This window comes from Bombina bombina, chromosome 4 (genome assembly GCF_027579735.1).
Source record: "Bombina bombina isolate aBomBom1 chromosome 4, aBomBom1.pri, whole genome shotgun sequence".
In the NCBI taxonomy this organism is placed as follows: domain Eukaryota; kingdom Metazoa; phylum Chordata; class Amphibia; order Anura; family Bombinatoridae; genus Bombina; species Bombina bombina.
The window spans coordinates 438,897,975-438,923,356 of record NC_069502.1 but is presented as its reverse complement, the minus strand read 5'-3'; the positions used below and the strand labels follow the sequence as shown (position 1 = coordinate 438,923,356).

The window sequence follows — 25,382 nt, the reverse complement described above, 5'->3', positions numbered from 1 at the left end:
AACTGTGTCCCACCAGTTCCCATTGCTCTAAAGCCACCACTGCTCTACTGAAGAGACTGATATTGACTACTGCTACACCCTAGAACAAAGCAGCACAATCTTGTACTACTTTAAAAATAATAAACTCTTGATTGAAGAATCTTTCTAACACCTAATTTACCACCTCCTTGCTCTTAACGTAGGCAAAGAGAATGACCGGGGTGGAAGGGAAGGGAGGAGATATTTAACAGCTCTGCTGTGGTGCTCTTTGCCGCCTCCTGCTGGGCAGGAGTGATATTCCCAACAGTAATTATGATGATCCGTGGACTCGTGTCATAAGAAAAAATAAGTTTAAAAATGGGTTGATCGCCCCATGCAAAACACATCATTAAAAGGGACATTAATTAAACCCCCCCCCAAAAAAAAAAAAACCTCATGGTCCAGATAGAGAATACAATTTTAACCATTTTTACATTTACTTCTATTATCTAATTTGCTTTATTCTTTAGATATCCTTTGATAAAGAAATAGCAATGCACATGGATGAGCCAATCACACGAAACATCTATATGCAGTCACTGAGCCTATCTAGATGTGCTTTTCAGCAAAGGATATCAAGAGAATTAAGCAAATTAGATAATAAGTAGATTAGAAAGTTAGTTTAAAATTGCACTCTAAATCATGAAAGAAATAAAATTGGGTTTTATGTCCCTTTAAAATGTTAAATTTGATACTGAAACAGGAAGTTCATAATTTTTATAGCGACACTCAAGTCAATATAAAAACGTATTATTCAGATAGAGCATGCAGTTAAGACACTTTCCAATTTACTTCCATTACAAATATTGCACAGCCTTTTTATATGCACACTTTCTGGGGGGGACAACACACACGTCTGATTGGCTGATGTCTGTCACATGATACAGAGGGACAGAAAATAGGGGGGGGGACAAATAAATGACAAAAAAAAAAAAAAAAAACTGCTTTTGTGAAATTCAGAGTAGGTGCTATTGCATTGTGTTTTTATTATTTATGCAATTCTACTGCATTGAGTGGTCCTTTAAGACAAGGGTAGCCAACCTTTCGGACCACTAAACTCACAATTTTGAATCCTATGGACCACTAACATGAATTTTTTTTTAGAAAAGTACAAACCTCTATAATGTGTGACTTCCAAGTTACCTCCCCAATTAGGAATGATTCAAAACTACTAATGACCATGGACAGACATTGGAGTCATAAATTAAGTTTATATCAGAAAGCTCTTAATGTGGATATGAGCTAACCACGACTGATGTTACTGGCAAATACTATAATACTGGTGGGATATGGCTGATCTGCTGGATAGCAATTACTGGAATTCAGGTGGAATAAAAAAAATAAAAAATAAAAAAATAGGGAGGGGAGGATGACAAACATTGATGCAAGTCCATCTGAAAGAATTAGGAAAACTACTACAAAGAGACAGGTAAAGGGAAGAAAATAAATGGGAAAAAAAAATAAAAAAAAATTTTTAATGTACTTTAATTTCACTATTTCAAGCCAAGACTATACCAGCCTCTGCTGGCTTTAGAATGGAAGCATCTTCCTCTGAGAAGCGTGCCGGGCGGGAGGAGTTAAAAAAAAAAAAATACAATCTAGCTATGCAAGTTGCGCAGTACTATACAACGTGTGTAGGAAAATTGTAATTTAACTGATGATTAAATTTTTTTCACTGATGTCCAGCCAGGCACTGTAGGGAGTTGCGACACAGAGTAGATTAATTCCTGCTTGATGGTGTCAAGGACCACCAACATCTTTGCGTGAACCACAAACTTTACAGCACTTAATAGGGACAGTTCGCCCAAAAATTCTCCCCAATGATCCTTTTTACCTGCTAGAGAGTAATTAATTGGTTACAAGTAGCTCCTTTACTCATATTTCAGCATTTGAAATGGCCGATTTAGCCTGTGGTATAGCCACCTATACTGGAGTATATGCTATTGACAAGCTTAAGTAAACACAGCCAGCAGAAGAAGTTACTCAGTAGGATGCAGGATAGTTAAGTAACAAAATGATAATTGTCTATAAGATAAGGAAGCAAGTGTGTGTGTGTACACAAAGTGATAACATAATGAGATACAATGGGTTGAACTTAAAGGTGATATTGTAATGGGCTGTGGTTTCAAAGAACAAAATCAGCTACTTCATATACACATATGCATGAAAATGCAATTTCTCAAATATTTTATACTCTGCAGTTGGGATAACAAGTTATTTAAAATACATTACTGGAAAAACAATTTTACAGTGTACTGTCCCGTTAACTTACACAGAACATGCATTACCACAAATTAAATCTAACCATCAAAATGAAACAAAAGTAAAAAAAAGGACTGTTTTCACCCTTTAAAGAAGGAAATTAAAATCACATCAAGAGACTGTACCACCTCCCCAATATTTGTCACTATTACCTGTACACAGGGGCAGAACTACCGCTGTCACAACAGGCGCGACTGTGACCGGTCCTTCAAGGTCAGCCACTCTGGGAGGCCCAGCAGGACAGGTGTGACCTGGTCCTGATCTTTAAAAAGTGTGCGTGCGCACGCCCCTTCATTCCGGGACAATGCAGTGTCCCGGAATGGAAACTGACTGACATCAGTCAGATTGACGAGGTCGACTTCCGGCAGCAGGCACGTCCCAGACGCCAGACCAGTATGAGGGAGGGAAGCGGGATATGATGTTCTATGTCATATATCCCTGGCCCACCCCCTCATTACAGGTTCTGCCGTCGCAGCGACTCAAGTCTCTTCCAGGCAGGAGACTGTCACACATGGACACAACGAGGAGTCAGTTTAGATTAGACAGGTAGGTATTTTATAATACTACTCACACAGTATTCGCCAGAATGATTAGACAGATCTGGTAGAATATCTGGCATTATTAAATGGGCCACCTAAGTAAATCCTAAAGTGCACAAACACACATCCTGTAGTAGCAGTTATACTGTAGCATTAAGCAGCTTACCAAAGTACAGTATTTTTCTTGCTTGTCAAAGTACAGTATTTTCCACAAGGTATAAGTGCCTAAACCGTTTTAGTCTGCACTTTATTCCAAGGTTATTTGCCACTAAAATCCATCCTTTGGAAAATAGCATGCATAAATAATTAATTCTTTATATCCCTAAACAATTATGGAATAGGGAAAAAAATAAATAAAATTAAACATCAGTGCATGGAAGGAACTTGAATAAGTATTGTTAAAATATTTTGCATTGAAAGAATGTGCTGCATTAAATTCCTCAACAGAACCACTAATTTTGAACGTTTGGAGTAATTACTGTTCGAGTATGATGTGTTATTAATTGCAGTAAAAATGCTGTCAGGCAACTGAATGACAATAATCAGAAAGCAAATATTTTGCATTTATTTTACTTGAACAACAGCAAAATTTATGGCAGAAAAACAAGGAAGTTTGTCCAAACATTATTTTAATCATTACTATTTTATTGGTAATGCACTACAATATTCACCCAACTACTCCCCCCCCCCCCCCGACCATTCCCGGTCACATGGTGCTCATGCAGGACCTGCCCTTGCCAAGGAAAAAGCATGCCAACTTAATAAAGTAACTGCGCAGCTCTCAAAATGAAAAATAACCTGTACATTCCGTATCAGCCTAAGAGCCCAAACGTTCTTACACAAGCAGTCAAAAAAAAATTGCATAAATGATTATAATAAAAAAAAAAAAAAAAAAAAAAAAAAAGATTGTAGCAGCGCTTTTCACATGGACTTGAGTGAAGAAAGCAGGCAGCGAAACTAGTCAACGCCAGTTGCTTAAGGAGCTGTTAATATGAGTCTGGATGGATTCGCAGAAAGACTCTACCTGCTTCTCCAGACTAACTTTTTTTTAATGCTCTCACTGAGAGGCTGACGAGACTACTTAAAACTCCAGTCCCATCGCGAAGGGTACTACCCTCCATAAAGGAACTATTCCGAAATCTTCTGACACTTCTCTGCCAACCTCCTGTGACGAAAGGCAAAGAATGATTGGGGGGGGGGGGGGGATGAGGGAAGCGGGGGGGAGGTATTTAAGCCTTTGGCTGGGGTGTCTTTGCCTCCTTCTGGTGGCCAAGTTCTGTATTTCCCACAAGGAATGAAGCTGTGGCCTATCCTCATATTAAAAAGTGACAGTATACACCAGAATAATTATTGTTTTAAAAGACAGATAATCCCTTTATTACCCATTCCCCAGTTTTGCATAACCAACACAGTGATATTAATACACTTTTTACCTGTGATTACCTTGTATCTAAGCCTCTGCAAACTGCCCCTTATTTCAGTTCTTTTGACAGACTTGCATTTTAGCCAATCAGCGCAGGCTCCTAGGAACTCCATGTGCGCGAGCATAGTGTTACCTATATGAAACACATGAACTAACACTCTAGTGGTGAAAAACTGTCAAAATACCCTGAGCTAAGAGGCGGCCTTCAAGGGCTTAGAAATTAGCATATGAAAGATTGAGATGTATCCCCCAAAGGCACTATGCCACATATTTGGTGGGCCTACAAATTACTACAACTATTATGTTAAAGGGATAGTAAACCCAAATATTATTATAATCTATTTTTAAACATTGTTAAATATCAATACTATTTGCAATTAATAGTTATTAAATATTTACTGCTGTTTACCAGTATTTTATCTTCAAAACTATTAACTCTGCCAAACCCACTGTTATCTTCATGATGCAGGCCCTATAATGATAGTCTACCTAGGTAGAACAATCATGGTGGCTCGCATGCGCAGTTGTAGCCCTTTGTGGATTCAAGCATGCGCATAGTGGATCAAATCTGTGCTCTGTCTTTAGGCGCATCAACAATAAATCGCCGGATACAGAGTGAACATGTGCATTGTGACATCAGAGGGGAGATTATATTATATTATATTATATTATATTATATTATATTATATTATATTATATTATATATTATATATTATATTTTATATATTATATTTTATATATTATATATTATATTTTATATTTTATATATTATATATTATATATTATATATTATATATTATATATTATATATTATATATTATATATTATATATTATATATTATATATTATATATTATATATTATATATTATATATTATATATTATATATTATATTTTATATATTATATATAATATATTATATATGTATATTTTTATATATTATATATTATATATTATGTATTATGTATTATATATTATATATTATATATTATATATTATATATTATATTTTATATATTATATATTATATATTATATATTATATTTTATATATTATATATTATATTTTATATATTATATATTATATTTTATATATTATATATTATATTTTATATTATATATTTTATATTATATATTTTATATTATATATTTTATATTATATATTTTATATTATATATTTTATATTATATATTTTATATTATATATTTTATATTATATATTTTATATTATATATTTTATATTATATATTTTATATTATATATTTTATATTATATATTTTATATTATATATTTTATATTATATATTTTATATTATATATTATATATTATATATTATATATTATATATTATATATTATATATTATATATTATATATTATATATTATATATTATATATTATATATTATATATTATATATTATATATTATATATTATATATTATATATTATATATTATATATTATATATTATATATTATATATTATATATTATATATTATATATTATATATTATATATTATATATTATATATTATATATTATATATTATATATTATATATTATATATTATATATTATATATTATATATTATATATTATATATTATATATTATATATTATATATTATATATTATATATTATATATTATATATTATATATTATATATTATATATTATATATTATATATTATATATTATATATTATATATTATATATTATATATTATATATTATATTTTATATATTATATATTATATATTATATATTATATATTATATATTATATATTATATATTATATATTATATATTATATATTATATATTATATATTATATATTATATATTATATATTATATATTATATATTATATATTATATATTATATATTATATATTATATATTATATATTATATATTATATATTATATATTATATATTATATATTATATATTATATATTATATATTATATATTATATATTATATTATATTATATTATATTATATTATATTATATTATATTAGATATATATATATATAGAGATAGAGATATATATAGAGATATATATAGAGATATATATAGAGATATATATAGAGATATATATATAGAGATATATATATATATAGAGATATATATATATATAGAGATATATATATATATAGAGATATATATATATATATATAGAGATATATATATATATATAGAGATATATATATATATATAGAGATATATATATATATATAGAGATATATATATATATAGAGATATATATATATATAGAGATATATATATATAGAGATATATATATATATAGAGATATATATATATATAGAGATATATATATATATAGAGATATATATATATATAGAGATATATATATATATATATATATATATAGAGATATATATATATATATAGAGATATATATATATATATATAGAGATATATATATATATATATAGAGATATATATATATATATAGAGATATATATATATATATATAGAGATATATATATATATATATAGAGATATATATATATATATAGAGATATATATATATATAGAGATATATATAGAGATTATATATATATATATATATGATTATATATAGAGATTATATATAGAGATTATATATAGAGAATATATATAGAGAATATATATATATATATATATATATATATATATATATATATATATATATATATATATATATATATATATATATATATATAGTAAGTATCCCAATCACCCCTAGACTACGAGCATGGTCTAATTTTAATAATTTCTACATTTAAATGTAGGCACTACAACTGCACATGTTGGAGAAACAAAGATGTCTGAAAGGAAGGCTCGTTATAAGTGCGCATGCGATATCTTATTTTCTAAATTGCGCATGCGATTTTCAGGACAAGCTGAGATAATCAATATTAAAATTAGAACATGCCTACTTGTTTGCAATTGGAGGAACAGCAATGCAAAAGTACGGTAATGATCAGCCTACTTTTAAGGGCGGTCTTTGCTGTGGGTTTATGTAGTAAAATTTTAAGTTATTTAAAACCTTCGTTTTGGATTACAAATAAGAGCATTTCATACATGCAATGTCAAATTTGATAATACAGTGATTTTCAGGTATCAATTTTTTGAAAGATTTCTAACCCTTTAAGAGAAGTTACAGGCTTCATTTACAAAATGGTTAACAGTTAATCTACAATTGATGCTTTTGCTAAATCTTGCTTCATCTTCACTTACAAAATGGGAACAAAAACAAACACTATCCCAGACTAGAGAACATCCCAAAATACAGGGGGGTCCTGAGAAATCAAAAAAGGGACATGAACCCCCCCCCAGATATTCAGATAGAGAATACAATCTCAAACTTTCCAATTTACTTCTATTATTTAATTTGCTTCCTTCCCTTGTTATCCTTTGCTGAAAGGTTTATCTAGGCAAGTTCAGGAGCAACAGAGAACCTAGGTTCTAGCTGTTGATTAGTGGCTGCATATTTATACCGATTGTGTTCAGTTGGAAACCAGTAGTGCATTGCTGCTCCTTCAACAACTGATACCAAGAGAATAAAACAGATTAGATAATAGCAGTAAATTAGAAAGTTGTTTAAAATTGTATTCTCTATCTGAATCATGAATATGGATTTGGGGTCTAGTAGCGGGAGCGAGCTACATTCATTTTAATGGCGCGACCGGGCACACAGTGTTGCAGCAATGCGCTGTGTAAAAACCAGACCCGCTCAGTAGAGCAAAGAGCAGCGTTCTGGCAAAAACAGAATTTATGTTTACCTGATAAATTACTTTCTCCAACGGTGTGTCCGGTCCACGGCGTCATCCTTACTTGTGGGATATTCTCTTCCCCAACAGGAAATGGCAAAGAGCCCAGCAAAGCTGGTCACATGATCCCTCCTAGGCTCCGCCTTCCCCAGTCATTCGACCGACGTAAAGGAGGAATATTTGCATAGGAGAAACCATATGATACCGTGGTGACTGTAGTTAAAGAAAATAAATTATCAGACCTGATTAAAAAACCAGGGCGGGCCGTGGACCGGACACACCGTTGGAGAAAGTAATTTATCAGGTAAACATAAATTCTGTTTTCTCCAACATAGGTGTGTCCGGTCCACGGCGTCATCCTTACTTGTGGGAACCAATACCAAAGCTTTAGGACACGGATGAAGGGAGGGAGCAAATCAGGTCACCTAAATGGAAGGCACCACGGCTTGCAAAACCTTTCTCCCAAAAATAGCCTCAGAAGAAGCAAAAGTATCAAACTTGTAAAATTTAGTAAAAGTGTGCAGTGAAGACCAAGTTGCTGCCTTACATATCTGATCAACAGAAGCCTCGTTCTTGAAGGCCCATGTGGAAGCCACAGCCCTAGTGGAATGAGCTGTGATTCTGTCAGGAGGCTGCCGTCCGGCAGTCTCATAAGCCAATCTGATGATGCTTTTAATCCAAAAAGAGAGAGAGAGGTAGAAGTTGCTTTTTGACCTCTCCTTTTACCAGAATAAACAACAAACAAGGAAGATGTTTGTCTAAAATCCTTTGTAGCATCTAAATAGAATTTTAGAGCACGAACAACATCCAAATTGTGCAACAGACGTTCCTTCTTTGAAACTGGATTCGGACACAAAGAAGGCACGACTATCTCCCGGTTAATGTTTTTGTTAGAAACAACTTTCGGAAGAAAACCAGGTTTAGTACGTAAAACCACCTTATCTGCATGGAACACCAGATAAGGAGGAGAACACTGCAGAGCAGATAATTCTGAAACTCTTCTAGCAGAAGAAATTGCAACCAAAAACAAAACTTTCCAAGATAATAACTTAATATCAACGGAATGTAAGGGTTCAAACGGAACCCCCTGAAGAACTGAAAGAACTAAATTGAGACTCCAAGGAGGAGTCAAAGGTTTGTAAACAGGCTTGATTCTAACCAGAGCCTGAACAAAGGCTTGAACATCTGGCACAGCTGCCAGCTTTTTGTGAAGTAACACAGACAAGGCAGAAATCAGTCCCTTCAAGGAACTAGCAGATAATCCTTTCTCCAAACCTTCTTGAAGGAAGGATAGAATCTTAGGAATTTTTACCTTGTCCCAAGGGAATCCTTTAGATTCACACCAACAGATATATTTTTTCCATATTTTGTGGTAAATTTTTCTAGTTACAGGCTTTCTGGCCTGAACAAGAGTATCAATGACAGAATCTGAGAACCCTCGCTTTGATAAGATCAAGCGTTCAATCTCCAAGCAGTCAGTTGGAGTGAGACCAGGTTCGGATGTTCGAACGGACCCTGAACAAGAAGGTCTCGTCTCAAAGGTAGCTTCCATGGTGGAGCCGATGACATATTCACCAGGTCTGCATACCAAGTCCTGCGTGGCCACGCAGGAGCTATCAAGATCACCGATGCTATCTCCTGATTGATCCTGGCTACCAGCCTGGGGATGAGAGGAAACGGCGGGAATACATAAGCTAGTTTGAAGGTCCAAGGTGCTACTAGTGCATCTACTAGAGTCGCCTTGGGATCCCTGGATCTGGACCCGTAGCAAGGAACCTTGAAGTTCTGACGAGAGGCCATCAGATCCATGTCTGGAATGCCCCACAATTGAGTGATTTGGGCAAAGATTTCCGGATGGAGTTCCCACTCCCCCGGATGAAATGTCTGACGACTCAGAAAATCCGCTTCCCAATTTTCCACTCCTGGGATGTGGATTGCAGACAAGTGGCAGGAGTGAGTCTCCGCCCATTGAATGATTTTGGTCACTTCTTCCATCGCCAGGGAACTCCTTGTTCCCCCCTGATGGTTGATGTACGCAACAGTCGTCATGTTGTCTGATTGAAACCGTATGAACTTGGCCTTTGCTAGCTGAGGCCAAGCCTTGAGAGCATTGAGTATCGCTCTCAGTTCCAGAATATTTATCGGTAGAAGAGATTCTTCCCGAGACCAAAGACCCTGAGCTTTCAGGGGTCCCCAGACCGCGCCCCAGCCCACCAGACTGGCGTCGGTCGTGACAATGACCCACTCTGGTCTGCGGAAGCTCATCCCCTGTGACAGGTTGTCCAGGGACAGCCACCAACGGAGTGAATCTCTGGTCCTCTGATTTACTTGTATCGTCGGAGACAAGTCTGTATAGTCCCCATTCCACTGACTGAGCATGCACAGTTGTAATGGTCTTAGATGAATGCGTGCAAAAGGAACTATGTCCATTGCCGCTACCATCAAACCTATTACTTCCATGCACTGCGCTATGGAAGGAAGAGGAACAGAATGAAGTATTTGACAAGAGTTCAGAAGTTTTGATTTTCTGGCCTCTGTCAGAAAAATCCTCATTTCTAAGGAGTCTATTATTGTTCCCAAGAAGGGAACCCTTGTTGACGGAGACAGAGAACTTTTTTCTGCGTTCACTTTCCACCCGTGAGATCTGAGAAAGGCCAGGACAATGTCCGTGTGAGCCTTTGCTTGAGGAAGGGACGACGCTTGAATCAGAATGTCGTCCAAGTAAGGTACTACTGCAATGCCCCTTGGTCTTAGCACCGCTAGAAGGGACCCTAGTACCTTTGTGAAAATCCTTGGAGCAGTGGCTAATCCGAACGGAAGTGCCACAAACTGGTAATGCTTGTCCAGGAATGCGAACCTTAGGAACCGATGATGTTCCTTGTGGATAGGAATATGTAGATACGCATCCTTTAAATCCACCGTGGTCATGAATTGACCTTCCTGGACGGAAGGAAGAATAGTTCGAATGGTTTCCATTTTGAACGATGGAACCTTGAGAAACTTGTTTAGGATCTTGAGATCTAAGATTGGTCTGAATGTTCCCTCTTTTTTGGGAACTACGAACAGATTGGAGTAGAACCCCATCCCTTGTTCTCCTAATGGAACAGGATGAATCACTCCCATTTTTAACAGGTCTTCTACACAATGTAAGAATGCCTGTTTTTTATGTGGTCTGAAGACAATTGAGACCTGTGGAACCTCCCCCTTGGGGGAAGCCCCTTGAATTCCAGAAGATAACCTTGGGAGACTATTTCTAGCGCCCAAGGATCCAGAACATCTCTTGCCCAAGCCTGAGCGAAGAGAGAGAGTCTGCCCCCCACCAGATCCGGTCCCGGATCGGGGGCCAACATCTCATGCTGTCTTGGTAGCAGTGGCAGGTTTCTTGGCCTGCTTTCCTTTGTTCCAGCCTTGCATTGGTCTCCAGGCTGGCTTGGCTTGAGAAGTATTACCCTCTTGCTTAGAGGACGTAGCACTTGGGGCTGGTCCGTTTCTGCGAAAGGGACGAAAATTAGGTTTATTTTTGGCCTTGAAAGACCTATCCTGAGGAAGGGCGTGGCCCTTGCCCCCAGTGATATCAGAGATAATCTCTTTCAAGTCAGGGCCAAACAGCGTTTTCCCCTTGAAAGGAATGTTAAGCAATTTGTTCTTGGAAGACGCATCCGCTGACCAAGATTTTAACCAAAGCGCTCTGCGCGCCACAATAGCAAAACAGAATTTTTCGCCGCTAACCTAGCCAATTGCAAAGTGGCGTCTAGGGTGAAAGAATTAGCCAATTTGAGAGCACGAATTCTGTCCATAATCTCCTCATAAGAAGAATTATTATTGATCGCCTTTTCTAGCTCATCGAACCAGAAACACGCGGCTGTAGTGACAGGAACAATGCATGAAATTGGTTGTAGAAGGTAACCTTGCTGAACAAACATCTTTTTAAGCAAACCTTCTAATTTTTTATCCATAGGATCTTTGAAAGCACAACTATCTTCTATGGGTATAGTGGTGCGTTTGTTTAGAGTAGAAACCGCCCCCTCGACCTTGGGGACTGTCTGCCATAAGTCCTTTCTGGGGTCGACCATAGGAAACAATTTTTTAAATATGGGGGGAGGGACGAAAGGTATACCGGGCCTTTCCCATTCTTTATTTACAATGTCCGCCACCCGCTTGGGTATAGGAAAAGCTTCGGGGGGCCCCGGGACCTCTATTAACTTGTCCATTTTACATAGTTTCTCTGGAATGACCAAATTTTCACAATCATCCAGAGTGGATAACACCTCCTTAAGCAGAGCGCGGAGATGTTCCAATTTAAATTTAAATGTAATCACATCAGGTTCAGCTTGTTGAGAAATTTTCCCTGAATCTGAAATTTCTCCCTCAGACAAAACCTCCCTGGCCCCCTCAGACTGGTGTAGGGGCCCTTCAGAACCAATATCATCAGCGTCCTCATGCTCTTCAGTATTTTCTAAAACAGAGCAGTCGCGCTTTCGCTGATAAGTGGGCATTTTGGCTAAAATGTTTTTGATAGAATTATCCATTACAGCCGTTAATTGTTGCATAGTAAGGAGTATTGGCGCGCTAGATGTACTAGGGGCCTCCTGTGTGGGCAAGACTGGTGTAGACGAAGGAGGGGATGATGCAGTACCATGCTTACTCCCCTCACTTGAGGAATCATCTTGGGCATCATTTTCTCTAAATTTTGTGTCACATAAATCACATCTATTTAAATGAGAAGGAACCTTGGCTTCCCCACATTCAGAACACAGTCTATCTGGTAGTTCAGACATGTTAAACAGGCAAAAACTTGATAACAAAGTACAAAAAACGTTTTAAAATAAACCGTTACTGCAATTGCGAAAAAGTATGAAGGAATTGTTCAAAATTCACCAAAATTTCACCACAGTGTCATAAAGCCTTAAAAGTATTGCACACCAAATTTGGAAGCTTTAACCCTTAAAATAACGGAACCGGAGCCGTTTTTATATTTAACCCCTTTACAGTCCCTGGTATCTGCTTTGCTGAGACCCAACCAAGCCCAAAGGGGAATACGATACCAAATGACGCCTTCAGAAAGTCTTTTCTATGTATCAGAGCTCCTCACACATGCATCTGCATGTCATGCTTCTCAAAAACAAGTGCGCAATACAGGCGCGAAAATGAGACTCTGCCTATGATTAGGGAAAGCCCCTAGAGAATAAGGTGTCCAATACAGTGCCTGCCGGTTATTTTACATAATTCCCAAGATTAAAATAATTCCTCAAGGCTATGGAGTATAAAATATAAATCGATTTAGCCCAGAAAATGTCTACAGTCTTAGAAAGCCCTTGTGAAGCCCTTTTTTTCTTTCTGTAATAAAAATGGCTTACCGGATCCCATAGGGAAAATGACAGCTTCTAGCATTACATCGTCTTGTTAGAATGTGTCATACCTCAAGCAGCAAAAGTCTGCTCACTGTTCCCCCAACTGAAGTTAATTCCTCTCAACAGTCCTGTGTGGAACAGCCATCGATTTTAGTAACGGTTGCTAAAATCATTTTCCTCTTACAAACAGAAATCTTCATCTCTTTTCTGTTTCAGAGTAAATAGTACATACCAGCACTATTTTAAAATAAACTCTTGATTGAATAATAAAAACTACAGTTAAACACTAAAAAACTCTAAGCCATCTCCGTGGAGATGTTGCCTGTACAACGGCAAAGAGAATGACTGGGGAAGGCGGAGCCTAGGAGGGATAATGTGACCAGCTTTGCTGGGCTCTTTGCCATTTCCTGTTGGGGAAGAGAATATCCCACAAGTAAGGATGACGCCGTGGACCGGACACACCTATGTTGGAGAAAGGAGATTTTAGATATAATTTCTCTGCAATACTTTAAAGTATAAATGTGCCGGTAAGCTAATGTTATATAATTCTGCACATAGTGCAGAATTATATAACATTATAGTTTGTCAGTTTATTGCCCCTTTAATGCAATAGTCTGATTTATTGAAAAATGATCTTTGCCATTTTGAAAATTTTCACACTCCTCTGGTTGGAACAACATAGTTAAGGCTAGATTACAAGTGGAGCACTAAATATCGCTTTCAAGAAAGCGATATTTGCACTCCACTTAGTAGTAAGAGCACGCTAATGTGCGCTGGTATTACAAGTTAACTATGATGCACTACAGCAGCATTACAGGACTAAGACAACTATTCCTGTAAAGTTTATTTATAGCTCCCCCTGTATCATAGGGATAAGATATTCCTAGCTACAGAGCATGAAGACAGGTGTATGTATTTCGCAAACGTCTGGTACCTGATGCTATCCTCAAAGAACAGATTGCCTATCTGCTGAGACAGCATGGGCTGCAGGTCTCCCCAGTAAAGTATACTGGGCTTTTCTGGTTCAGTTTCACTATCTTCTTGAGCATTAGTAAGAGATTCAGAAGCTGTCTCCCCATTTGTTTTGATTTCTGGTTGCGATGGCACCTCTCTTCCTCTGCGACACAAGTAGCCCACAAGAAAACCTGTGAAACAGCGAGTATTACTCTAATTCTTCAAATTGTATTGAAACAAGCAATGTTTACACAGTATTCCTTACCAATCAAAATTAGGAGTGTAATTGCAAGGATTCTAAAGCATAGGCTTTTATAATTGTTCCCTTTTCTGTGTTTCACAACATGACCTCCAACGGTTTGCTCTCCACATTCCTCTTCATCAGCGGCTAGCTTCATTTCTACCTGACTGGCATCACCATCCATCTGCTGAGTCAGGCTGAAACGTGTGTATGACAGAGGGACCCTGCCAAACTGAAGCACAGATAAAATTGCTCAAACTGTTATAGATAAATTTACTGATTACAGAACTATTACATCATAGAAGAAGCGGCTGAATTTAAATGCCAATTTAAAATGGGGCATGCTCAACAATCTACTTGTCCCTCTAATTCTACACATGTAGGCAACAGGCTATGTAAACTCAAACTCCTACCACATCAGTGGCTCACTAGGAGTGACCAGCTGGCTCCCAGAAGTACATTGCTGCTCTGGAGCACACATGATATACACAACACCCTTTTTAATAAAATATATATTATATGTGTGTAATATTACCTAGACAACCAATCCTTTCACTTGACTTCTAATATCACCTGTAACCAAAATTATTTGTTGTCTCATTATATGGACTTTAATTTAAAGGAAGGTAAATGATCAAGAACTTTCAAAACTATGCAAAGTGTTTTCTAATGATTTGGAATCCCTCTGTTGCTTTGTTCCAATGTAAGGTTAAGAATGTAGTATTAAAAAGTGTCAAAGGCCTATGTATCAAGCTTGAAAAAACAAAAAAAACACGAAGCACTGTATTAACTGTTAGTCAGTAGTGGGGACCTTTATGTTCAATATACCTTTAATTCTACAACTGCAGTTATTTAGTCCTAAATACTAATATACATACTACAAATGCCATGTTACAAACATCACATGGCAGGCACTGCTTATATTTCAAAAGCAAAGTAAAAAATAAAATAGTTGGACTGCATAACCTAATTTTCAGTTTGTTTTCAATACCACCCTAAGCAAATCACTTACAAAATTAGTAACAGACGTCCGAGCACGTTCCATCTTCACCAAAACCGGATTAAACCCCTAAGAAAAGAAAAATACATTAATCTCTTGGAACAGACTTTGTTTTAAGGAGTTAGATAGATAACTAAGCTTTGTTAAACAGTGTTCTCCCCAGGACATTTATAATAGGGCACCACCTGGCTGATTTTACAGACAACACTGCTGTTTTTTTTTTTCTTTTTTTTTTTTTAAATAAAAAAAAATTATGCAGTTAATTTGTGCTTTAGATAGAAGAATTTTTTTTTAAATTACACTGCCACCATCCAGCTAATTCATAATGCTATTTGGCTGGCAAAAATTCTCTGAGAACACTGATATTTTTTATTTTAATAAGACAGACTTTATTAGGTTCTCATGACTCAGAGAAAACATGCAATGTTAAATAACTTCCATATTCATTTTCTTCCTTTCCTTTTAAAATGTGCTTGAATCCCTGAGTATCTTGTTCAAAAGCGTACCTAGGTAGGCTCAAGAACTGCAATGCTCTACTGGGAGTTGGCTGGCTACCCATGGTCACTGGCTCACCAGATGGGTTTCCGCTAGCTCCCAGTAGCGCATTGATGCTCCTTCAAAAAAGGATAACTGGCCACAGTGGTATACCCTACCCAATTTATATTAACAACCTAAGCACTAGCGCTGAAATGGCAACCATGAGGATCAGTTTGCAAGATCACTCAGATTACAAAACTAGAGAAGATGGAGGGCCTTATGAACTCCCTTTTAGAAATAGCTCCTTTTAACAACCTATCACAACTCTTCACTACTGAATGTATAACACCAAATCTGCGGATCAGTGGATATAATATCCTCAGCAGATGGAGACATGAATATATATCCAGCCGTGCTGCACAACCTGCAGAAATGGTCTCACTTTCTAGAACCCACCCCTTTAACATGCAAACCACCCAACCTGAGGCTGGGATCAACACTTTTCAGACATCTTTACAAAGATGCAGGACTGCTGATGACATGGATCAGCATAGGATCGCCCCTGCTGCTGAATCACTGACAATTTCAAACCACCAGACATTGCCTGGAGCAGGCCATGTCCAACCGGATCAAGTGCAAACATATCATCCTCCACATGGCTTCCTTAGATCCGCCGCTGACTTTTGAAGACATCACCCCAACGCTAGTGGACCATTTCTGGATGCCATTTTCCCCTAATGGCGCACTGAAATGGAAATTCTGGACCGAAACTAAAACTAATTTCGGACGATACATTTCTGCGGCTGAAGTTTCGGTGCATCCCTATGCAAAACACATCCTATTGGCACACAAATGCTGCAGACAGATGGATTGCAGACTCAAAACCACTTTTAATAACATTTTTCACACAGCTAATCGAGCCTCCACTGCGTCAAGCAGTTTCATGCTTCTGGCCTGGACCTGTAACATCACGGTGCACTGGCCATACAATCCAGTGTCATATGGTGCTGCTTACCAAACAGAGCAAGGAAAACTACTTGGGGTGTTGATTCACAGCATCCTTGCAGCCACTTCACAGGCAGCCAATGGCTCAGAGGTGCCATCCCTTGAAGATGCTGGTGGCTCAAGCTGCGCAGGGCCCATGCAACATTTACGTACCCGGCTGGGCACAGGAGTACTTTGGTGGCACTCCGTACTTATTCAACCTATATACCTCGAAAAATCTGGTGAAACTAATACATTTGCCTAACAGTTATTGAAGAGGACTAGCCATTAATTGCCTTTAATTGCTGACCCTGCCTTCATTATCAGCGCATAGGTGATCCAGTCATCTTTTTTTAAACCTCAAATTCAAAATGTTTAGATCTTATCACTGATCTAAGAATACTCCTGCTATTTTTATTGTTAAAGTTAATTTTTAGTTTTTACAGTATAGATTCACCATTTTATACTAACTTTTCTTAAAATAATAATGTAGACGAAGTGAGTATTTAGCCAACTCCTCTATGAGTTTACTTGCTACCTAGCTTGGTATTCCCCTTATTAAGTTCTTTTTTTTAACTGTTCTTAACATCCTTAACCCCTTGACACACTTCGTACAGGGTACCTCATACACAAACTGGTCTTTAAAGACCAGCGACGTACCCTGTACGTCGTTAGGGGTTTAAAGCAGCTGGAAGCGACCCGGATTGCTTTCAAGGTATTGCCGTGATGCCTCGATATTGAGGCATCACTGCAATACCTTTTTTGGCACACCGATGCAGAGAGCCACTCTGTGGGCCTCTGCATCGGCCAGCGATGGTGCCGATCGTTGGTGGGTGCGAGTCATTGCAGGGAGGCGGTGTTCTGGTAAGAGGGCGAACTTTGGAAAAGAGCGAACCATGTCAATTCCTGACACGTTTCATCAGCCATTTCACACATTATGGACCTAATGCGCATGCGTGCCAGCGTCATCACATACCTGGCCACAGCTAAAATCTTTAGAGCTGTGAAATTCAGGAACCCTTTCTAGAGCGAATGAGTGGGATTTTGTATCACAAATGGTGCGCTCATGGAAAGCTGTTTATTAGGCTCCTTGTCAATATTCGAAACTCCGCCCCCATGCCCGAGCACGTAGTAATGGGAGTAGTTGCAGTGGGGGCGGAGTTCCGAATATTGCCGAGGAGCCTAACAAACAGCTTTCCATGAGCGCACCCTTTGTGATACAAAATCCCACGCATGCGCTCTAGAAAGGGTACCTGAAATTCACAGCTTTAAATAATTTAGCAGTGACGTATGCGGCCAGGTATGTGATGACGCTGGCACGCATGTGTGAAACAGCTGATGAAACGTCACAGGAAGTGACATGGTTCACTCTTTTTCAAAGTTCGCCCTCTTACCAGAACAGCGGCCCATCACTGGGGGACTTCCTTCCGGCAAGCAGTTATTGATGTCGGGTGCGCGCAGGAGCGCATGCGGGAGGGAGGCGAGGGGCGTGCCTGCGATCTAGTCATATAAAAAAAATTAAAGTGCTGGGAGAGGGTGGTGGGTGGCAGAGGGGGGGGGGGGAAGAGATCATTTTTAAAAGCTATCTGGGAGGGGGGGGGGGGAAGGGGATGGAGTGGGAAAGCTACACTACAGAGAAAGTGAGGGGTTTTTTTTTTTTTTGTTTTTTTTTTAAAAACAATATATAAAATGTTATTGCAAAGTGGGTACTGACAGCTGCCAGTACCCAAAATGGTGGCAAATAGTGGGGGGGGGGGGATCCTACACACCCTTTTATTTTAGTACTGGCAGACTTTCTGCCAGTACTTAAAAAAGGGACACTGAACCCAATTTTTTTCTTTTGTGACTCAGAGTATGAAATTTTAAGCAACTTTCTAATTTACTCATTTTATCAAATTCTTCATTCTCTTGGTATCTTTATTTGAAATGCAGGAATGTAAGTTTAAATGCCGGCCCATTTTTGAACAACCTGGGTTGTCCTTGCTGATTAAGAGATAAAATCATCCACCAATAAAAAATAAAAAAAGTGCTGTCCAGAGGCTGAACCAAAAAAAAAAATTAAGATGCCTTCTTTTTCAAATAAAGATAGCAAGAGAACGAAGAAAAAAATAGGAGTAAATTAGAAAGTTGCATGCTCTATCTGAATCACAAAAGAAGAAAAAAAATTGGGTTCAGTGTCCCTTTAAGATGGCGGGGACAATTGTGGGGTGGGGGAGGGAAGAGAGCTGTTTGGGACGGATCAGGGGGTGGGATGTGTCAGGCTAATCTCTACACTAAAATTATCCATTCAAGCTCCCTACAAGCTACCTAATTAACGCCGTCACTGCTGGGCATTTAGCGGCCTTCTAAATACCAAAAAGTAATGCCAAAGCCATATATATGTCTGCTATTTCTGAACAAAGGGGATCCCAGAGAAGCATTTACAACCATTTGTGCCATAATTGCACAAGCTGTTGGTAAATAATTTCAGTGGGAAACCCAAAGTTAGTGAAAAAGTGAACTTTTTTTTTTTTTTTTTTTGATCGCATTTGGCGGTGAAATGGTGGCATGAAATATACCAAAATGGGCCTAAATCAATACTTTGGGTTGCCTTAAAAAAAAAAATATATATATAAGATATATACACACACCATGAGATATTCAGGGATTCCTGACAGATATCAGTGTCCCAAAGTAACTATAGCTAATTTTGAAAATAAATGGTTAGAAAATAGCATAGTGCTACTTGTATTTATTGCCCTATAACCTGCAAAAAAAAAATACAAAAAAAAAAAAAAAGCAAAGAACATTTAAACATTGGGTATTTCTAAACTCAAGACAAAATTTAGAAACTATTTAGCATGGGTGTTTTCTGGTGGTTGATGTGCAACAGATTTTGGGGCTCAAAGTTAGAAAAAGTGTGTTTTTCTCCATCATTTATAATAAAAAAATATAAAAAAATTATGGTAAATTCTAAGATATGATGAAAATAATGGTATCTTTAGAAAGTCCATTTAATGGCAAGAAAAACTGTATACAATGTGTGGGTACAGTAAATGAGTAAGAGGAAAATTACGGCTAAACACAAACACAGCAGAAATGTAAAAATAGCCCTGGTCCTTAAAGGGACACTGAACCTAAATTTTTTCTTTTGCGATTCAGATAGAGCATGCAATTTTAAGCAACTTTCTAATTACATCCTATTATCAAATTGTCTTCATTCTCTTAGTATGTTTATATGAAAAAGCAAGAATGTAAGTTTAGATGCCAGCCCATTTTTGGTGAACAACCTGGGTTGTCCTTGCGGATTGGACAGCACAAATAAACAAGTGCTGTCCATGATCTGAACCAAAAATGTCCTGGCTACTTAGCTTAGTCGCGTACTTTTTCAAATAAAGATAGCAAGAGAACGAAGAAAATTTGATAATAGAAGTAAATTAGAAAGTTGCATGCTCTATCTGAAATCATGAAAGAAATTTTGGGTTCAGTATGCCTTTAAAGTGAATGTAAATTTTGATGCTAAAGTGCCCGGTTTTTAAAAATTTGATAAAAAAAAAAAAAAAAAAAACCACACCTTTTGAACTTGACAGCCGCTCCAGCTTCCTCCGTCCATCGCAAAGCCTCTTCCTGGGTCTAAAATGAGGAACCCGGCTTCCTCCAATCACAGCTTCGAATCAGACACCGATTCCCACAGGTGGAAGCCGTGATTGGAGGAGGATGACCGATCCATCATTTCTGATGACGACCGGAGGAAGCTGGAGCGGCTGTTAAGTTCAAAAGGTAAGCTTTTTTTTTCACAACGAGTGAAATGTAAATTTTGATGAATTAAAGTGACCCTGTTTTTAATCGAATTTTTAAAAACCGGGCACTTTAGCATCAAAATTTACATTCACATGGGGGGCGTGTCCGGGCTATGGCCCAAGATGGCAGCTCAGTAATAGGGATATACATTCCGCCGTGTATCTCAATCTATGGAAGCCATCCAGCTGGGTATTCTGTTGTAGGTGACAGCTGAATGTTTGCTGGAAGCGAAAATATAAATATTTGTATGACACTGAACTCCCCAGACCGGACAGTTGCAGGCTTGGACGGCCCAGCGTGGGGAAGCCTCCAACACCCCAACACCCTCCACCCGGGGTCTGAGTGAATAACAGTATGCTTCACTCCTTTCAATCTGTATGAATTTTGGAAATCAGAGTAAGTCTGCACTCTAGGCACAGAACCTTCTTTGACCATGGAAGAAGCACTATACACCAAGATACAGGCTTTATTTGCCGAGTTTGATCAGCAGATGCATAACAGATTTGATTGCCTTATGACAATAGCAGGAACCCCGAGTACTGAAGCGGTACATACTGGAGCTGATAAGGCTGAAGACATGATCAGCGAGGCCCCAATGGGGGGATGGGGTTTTTCTCAATAAATATGGTGCATCAGAAATGAGGCAGCTAGAAGTAAACGCCGCAGGAAAAAATTTGGAGTACATATGCGAATTGATGGCCCAGCAGGACAGGGAAATAATGATTCCTGAGAAGGAGATAAGAGGGGACAAAAGGTCCTTCGTCAGCGGATGGGACTCAGTAGAAATTACTGGCATCTACTTTGGTAAGGATCACCGGGCTGGTGTTGCTGGTGGGGTCACATATGGGAGAGCGGCCGGCTCCCGGGTGTGTGGCCTGGCTGGTGAGCATGAGCTACAGGCGGCTGTCTAAGTGTCTATATGGAAAGCTGCAAAGGATCGCTAAGCTATCAGAAGGCTCTCAGTACTTCCGTACTCCCACAAGAGTCGGTGTTGGGTGATATTTTCAATATAAAGGTGACTCTGGGATCCATAGGTCCGGTTTTCGTATTTTGTTTTTGAACTATGCACCTCTTGGAGTTCGGGACTTGGGCACTCTAATGACAATTGCAGTATTTGAAGTTGAGGCCCATGGGATTACAATTCACATCACTGGATTCCTTTTCTCAGTGTTAGTTTGGTTTTAGTGTTCTTTTTGAATGGTGTATTTTATTCAATTCCCATGCCTTTCTGAAATGTCTTCTCTAACTGTATATCTGAATGTAAGCGCTCTTATTTAGTTGAGCAGGGGTCTCCTCTATATAAATGTACATAATTGATTAGCGGTTTATAATATATGCTTGGGCTGCGTGATCTCAGACACAGATTGAAATTGGCAAGGTATTGTATTTCTTATCTCATATACAACTTTCATTAGATTTATGTAGAAAGGAGGGAATCCCCTATTGCTTATCCCTAAAAGAGCTGGCCTAGATAATAAGAAGGTTTAACTTTTAGATCCCTTTGCTCCCAACTTAAGGTCAGCATAGCTTGGTTTAAATTGTTCTTTTGTTTATTATGTGTAATTGTATGAGGGGAACTGCCTTCTATTTTATTTAGTGCTGGAGTGAGTGAAGTCTGTGAGATACTAGTGATTTCCAAAATGGTCATTGCACTGCATGTATGTTAATAATTTAGATAAACGTTCACCATCACAGCATATTCTGAATACTCTGCAACAAATACCTGTAATCTAGCCTCTTTTGGATGATAGCCCTATGACCTTTGAGAGAGGAGACTTGGGTTTGAGAGCCCCTTTTAATTAATTAAACATATGGGACTATTAAGACTAAATATTCCCATAGATCTTACAAGTAAGAGTAATGTGACTGTGCCATTGACTTTGTTACTGGTTATTAATTATAAATGGTGGGGGGGGGATTAAAAAAAAAAAAAAAAAAAAAAAAAAAAAATCTACATTTGAAGACAAGCTCACAACTGACAGAAGTTAATGCAGCTCACTGCTAAGTTCAAAATTCCCAAACTCACATGATGATCACGAGTCCTTAAAACTGCATTATACACTGCTTTGCAGGATTTTATGAAAATAAGCAGATTAATTCATAATTTAGACCAACTTGATGGAAAACCAGTATCAGATAAAAACAGTGTAAACCAAACATTCCAACTTCCTTAAAACAGCGTTTTGTTTGTTTAACAGGGTTAAGGAACATGCTTATTTTATTATAGGATCAGAAATACATACACATAATCTAAGCACAATAAAGTTATCTTAACTATAATTTAGGGAATTTTAGCATTTTCATGTCAGAGACCAAAAAACAGAAAGAAACAAATACTTTAAAACATTTTTTCTCTGCTACCAGCAGAAAACTATAACCACTATTTGTATCCAAAGAGGTATTTTATTTTTAACCCCTATCTCATTTAGCTGACATCTTCCAAAAAGTCATACTGGAAAGGAGTGTTAAAAACTAAAGTTGCATGTAATAGATATACCTTGAAGTTCTAATTTCGAGTTGGATGTTAACAACTAGTTATTGAGACATGCTCATTAGCTGATAAGGACATCAGAGCTCTACTGGTGCAAATGAACACGCTGCAGCACAAACATTTTTAAATAAATAGTAGACAAAACTAGCAATCCTACAACAGCCCAGAACAGCGTGTTTATGTGCATGGCCGGACAGAAAGCTCAGCATGCTAATGCACTGTGTTTGAGCTCTGAATGTTGCAAGTTCGATCCCCGGCAAGGTCCACTCAGCCTTTCATCCTTCCAAGGTCGATAAAATGACCAGCACCTTGAGACCCTTATGGGATATTAGTCACACTTTACAAATACATACATGGCCCAGACTGTACAAGAACACCATGTGCTCTAAATTGTTCTTACAAGTGAGATTGAAATGGGAGTCACCTTGAGAGTGAAACGTGTTGGAGCTTGCACTATTACATTTTAGTCAGTTTTATAGTGAGAGGAAAAGAAGAAGAAAAAAAAAAAAAGGGGGAGGACAAGCACACCAGAAATAGATATGTTGAGATTTCAGAGAAGTATTTTTTTCCCCCTAAAAAGTAGATGTAAGCAAGCTTACTGACAGCCCAGATGGAACCAAACAAAAAAAAAATAGTCTATATGCTTAATATATCCAGATAGAATATAATTACACACGACAATTAAAAGGTCACAGTAAAGCACTGGTGTGGGAAAAGTAAATAAGGATCCTTGCACTCAAAAACCTTCCATATGACATACGTGAAAGAGGAAGAGCCCTTGAGACCATGACATTAGGTACAGCAAGGTCACACGTCAAATCCCCATGACATATTGGGGTAAACACATCAATTAAAAAATAATTACAGGGAAATCACGGAGAAATCAAAAGTGCCATTTATAAAAGTAAAAAACTACATCAATAAAGCGACATTCAAAAGCCTTTTTTGTTACAACGGCTGAGCAGGAACAGCCCGTTCTCCTTTGTCAACTGTGTCCTTAGCATTATAGGAAACAAGCTGCCCTGAGAAACAAAGGCTACACAAAATCGTAGAAGAAGATCACATAAAAGGAATCCCAATGCGTTGTACTACACATTACTATTCCCATTCATTCAAAAAAATTGGACAGTCTTAAAATTTTTAAATAGGCAAAAACACAATTACACAGTATAAATGTTTAATAACCATATGAAAGAAAACACAACATGATACATTCACAAATTACTAAATAGAATTATGCACCTGAGGGGATGAATAAAATGACATAAGTGACTAATACGGTAGGGTGAGCAGCAGGTCACACATGGCACTAGGACCATGTGCGCGCCCCTCCTGTCTAATACTAACACGCGACTCACCTGATGTAAGGCCCCGACCTGAATGACTCCTAACACTTACTATAAGTGAACATTAGTGAGACGTTATAAACTCCCCGGAACACGTAGGCTTTTTTTTACATCACACCGGATGTTACTCTGCAGCCGCGTGAAGGGTCTAGCTGTAGACTGGAGCTCCACTCGCTTCTAGACAGGAAACATGTGACCTTCACTCAAAGCTTTTTTTTCTTTGCTTTTTCTTTTTTTAAATCAACTTTAATTATGTAACAAACAACATATAGACAATCATTCTGAAAACGAAACATTTTGCAGCTTTCTTGTTCTTAAAGGGACATTATACACTCATTTTTTCTTTGCATAAATGTCTTGTAGATTATCTATTTATATAGCCCATAAAGTTTTTAAAAAAAATAAATGTTTAGTTTTGCTTATTTTTAAATAACATTGCTCTGATTTTCAGACTCCTAACCAAGCCCCAAAGTTTTATGTGAATACCGTCAGCTACCTTCTCCAGAGTGCTCCTGTTTGTGTAAAGGGTCTTTTCATGCAAAAGAAGGGGGAGGGGGGAGTGTCTTATTTGCCACTTGCAGTGGGCTTTCCAGCTACCTTTTCAACAGATCCAAACTGACAGCTTCTAAGTAAGTTTTTAAACAGTTTTATACTGGATTTTTATATCAGTATCAGTGCATCTTATTCTTTATAGTAGTGTCTATTACATGCAGTTATATAAAAATGAGTGCATACTGTCCCTTTAATGT

At 37.4% G+C, this 25,382-nt stretch overlaps 1 protein-coding gene across 1 annotated transcript in view; it reads right to left on the bottom strand.

The window, feature by feature from the left end:
- LOC128656397 (transferrin receptor protein 1) overlaps positions 1–24,744 on the bottom strand; it is a 94,059-nt gene extending 69,315 nt beyond the window's left edge. Inside the window, exons 1-4 of the mRNA XM_053710278.1 lie at positions 24,646–24,744; positions 15,568–15,624; positions 14,580–14,787; positions 14,295–14,505 (exon numbers count right to left, since the gene is read on the bottom strand). Of these exons, the coding sequence (XP_053566253.1) occupies positions 14,295–14,505; positions 14,580–14,787; positions 15,568–15,600 (452 nt within the window). The 5' untranslated portion in view covers positions 15,601–15,624; positions 24,646–24,744. The remainder of the gene's footprint in view (positions 1–14,294; positions 14,506–14,579; positions 14,788–15,567; positions 15,625–24,645) is intronic.
- Positions 24,745–25,382: the final 638 nt, after the last annotated feature.